General features: G+C 40.6%; 1 protein-coding gene across 2 annotated transcripts in view; it reads right to left on the bottom strand.

Moving 5' to 3' along the window:
- Positions 1–473: 473 nt before the first annotated feature.
- The window catches only part of LSM5 (LSM5 homolog, U6 small nuclear RNA and mRNA degradation associated), a 3,906-nt gene continuing 1,503 nt past the window's right edge, over positions 474–2,876 (bottom strand). For both annotated transcript variants that reach the window (XM_032286847.1, XM_032286846.1), the window contains exons 3-5: positions 2,059–2,086; positions 1,117–1,189; positions 474–722 (exon numbers count right to left, since the gene is read on the bottom strand). In XM_032286847.1, the coding sequence (XP_032142738.1) occupies positions 690–722; positions 1,117–1,189; positions 2,059–2,086 (134 nt within the window). In that variant the 3' untranslated portion in view covers positions 474–689. The remainder of the gene's footprint in view (positions 723–1,116; positions 1,190–2,058; positions 2,087–2,876) is intronic.

Raw genomic sequence — 2,876 nt, 5'->3', positions numbered from 1 at the left:
CCCAGGAGGCGGAGGTTGCGGTGAGCCGAGATCGCGCCATTGCACTCCAGCCTCCTGGGTTGAGGCAATTCTCCTGCCTCAGCCTCCTGAGTAGCTGGGATTACAGGCATGCACCACCATGCCCAGCTAATTTTTTGTATTTTTAGTAGAGATGGGGTTTCACCATGTTGACCAGGATGGTCTCGATCTCTTCACCTCGTGATCCACCTGCCTCGGCCTCCTAGTGCTGGGATTACAGGCTTGAGCCACCGCGCCCGGCCTTCAATTGAATTTTCTAAGTCATTGTTTCCAGTTGTTTAAATGCAACTGTTCAAATCAAAGTTCATCATTTTGTTTGGAACAACTTTTGTGTGACAATCAATCGGTAATGTAAATGAGAAAGCAAATAGGCATATAATGACAGAAAAGTAAGTGGCAAAATAACTACAATCGTTGTTCCACTGGCTACTGCAGGACAATAAATAAAATGACAGTTAACCAAAAACACTTTTATTTTCATCTTCAAAGAAGAAACTCTTCTTTTTCCAGGATAATCATGATTAACTTACAAAAATGAGTACACATCTTCAAAGCACTTCCCTTTAACGGGAAACTTAGCTTTATAGGATTTAAACAGAAGGCAAAAAAAAATTCCACTTTCTTGTCATTATAAGACAAAACAGAATCTAGTGTAAGCCAAGGAAACTCATTCATACTTCAGGTCCTTCTCCTCCAGGAACCAGCTGCATAAAGAGGAAAGACAGTTTATTAATAACACTACCACCATGTCATCTAAAAACCCCTTGCTCTTCATAAAGCTACCTTTACCTCTCCCCACTTCACATTTCCATTTTCTCGAGACTGTCAATATCTATTTACAATTTCCAACATCATCAATTAATACTTACTATCGCAAAGCAATTTCTGACAAAATAAATGATTAAAAGTTCCAAGCAAACTAACTTTAGGCCTCAATAGCTCAGCTGTAGGGCCCTGACCACAGAGAACCCCTTTCCCATCGTAAACACCACTTGGCCATGATCATTTAGTCAAGGAAGCCGCATTAAGGTTAGTTCCTAATCACTGCCCCACAAAAACGGGCTCCCATCTAAATAAAACAGTTTCAATGTGTCTTACCATTGTTATATTATTTCCATTTAGCAAAATCTGATCTAATTTAGTAATCCTTCTTCCTTCTGGTGTAATTTCACTAAACAAATAGATAAAATACAGTCAGGATAAACAGTGACAATCAAAGCCAACATTTTATAAATACTTTCCCTCCCTCAAAAGGTTATTCTTGTAACCAAACTACTGTGAAGGCAATTACATCAACAATTTTCAGATACAAAGGTTATCCACTAGGTAAGGTAACCTTCATCAAAAGCAACAGAATGAACTCACTGACCTAATACCCACAGGTATCAGGCAGATCTTCACGAAAAGAAGTGAAAGCTTGCCAAGGAGATCAGATATGAAATGAAATGTCTTTTGGGTTTGTTTTGTTTTTTTAAGAGACAGGGTCTTATTCTGTTGGCCAGGCTCAGTACAGTGGTACGTACAATTATAGCTCACTGCAGCCTAGAACTGCTAGGCTCATGAGATCCTCAGGCTTCAGATCAGCTAGAACTACAGCTGCCCCTCACCATATCCAACTAATTTTTAAATTTTTTTATAGAGACAGGGGTCTCCTTTTGTTGGCCAAGCTGGTCTCAAACTCCCAGGCTCAATCTTCCTGCTTTGGCCTTCCAAAGTGCTGGGATTACAGCGGTGAGCTACCATGTTCAGCCTAAATGCTCTATCAGTTCCTTGATTTGACTTGAACCCTAAGATTCCCGGCTTTTTGTTAACTTCTACCTTAAAACTGTGTCTCCACTAATTTTCTAGGAGTTTAGTAATGACTAAGGTAATAATGCTCTGATTCAATTTTACAAATAAACAGATAAAATGTCTATCTTTAAGGTTATTCCAACAAGTAATTTTTTCTCACAATTTTACTTAATAGTAGTAAAACTGTCTTTAATTAAGAATAGAATTTTGTCTTTCCCCCTCAATTTTTTAAGTTTTAACATTACTCACAACTCAGTGACATCTTCCAGTACCATATCTGAAATTTGGTGTTAAGAAAATACAGAATTTACTCTAGCTTCTGCCTTTGTTCAGCTTTGTTTCTGCTTTGGTGGTTTTTTTTTTTTTTAGACAAGTTCTAACTCTTGTCATCCAGGCTGGAGTGCAGTGGCACAATCACCCCTCACTGTAGCCTCAATCTCTTGGGCTCAAAGAATCCTCCAGCCTCAGCATCCCAGAGTAGCTGAGCCCAGAGGTGCACGTCTAATTTTTGTAATTTTTATGGAGACGGGGTTTCATCATGTTGCCCAGGCTGGTCTCAAACTCCTGGGCTCAAGCGATCCAGCCACCTCGACCTCCCAAAGCACTGGGATGCCAGGCATGAGCCACTGGGCTCACCTGTTCAGTTTTAATTATAATGTTTAACACAATGGCTCAAATTCAGAATGCTTGTTGTGGATAGGAACGTTACCTTCTTCCAAAACGTACCCCTAAAAACATTGTCATAAGTTTCCTGAGAATGAACTGATTTTTATTATAATAATCACAAATACACTGATTGTCTATAGTTCTTTTTTTTTTTTTTTGAGACGGAGTTTCACTCATGTTACCCAGGCTGGAGTGCAATGGCATGATCTGGGCTCACCGCAACCTCCGCCTCCCGGGTTCAGGCAATTCTCCTGCCTCAGCCTCCTGAGTAGCTGGGATTACAGGCACGCGCCACCATGCCCAGCTCATTTTTTGTATTTTTAGTAGAGACGGGTTTCAGCATGTTGACCAGGATGGTCTCGATCTCTTGACCTCGTGATCCACCCGCCTCGGCCTCCCGT

Source organism: Sapajus apella, unplaced genomic scaffold, assembly GCF_009761245.1.
Source record: "Sapajus apella isolate SASKATOON/1434 unplaced genomic scaffold, GSC_monkey_1.0 scaffold19, whole genome shotgun sequence".
Lineage (NCBI taxonomy): Eukaryota > Metazoa > Chordata > Mammalia > Primates > Cebidae > Sapajus > Sapajus apella.
This window is presented reverse-complemented; position numbering and strand designations above follow the sequence as displayed.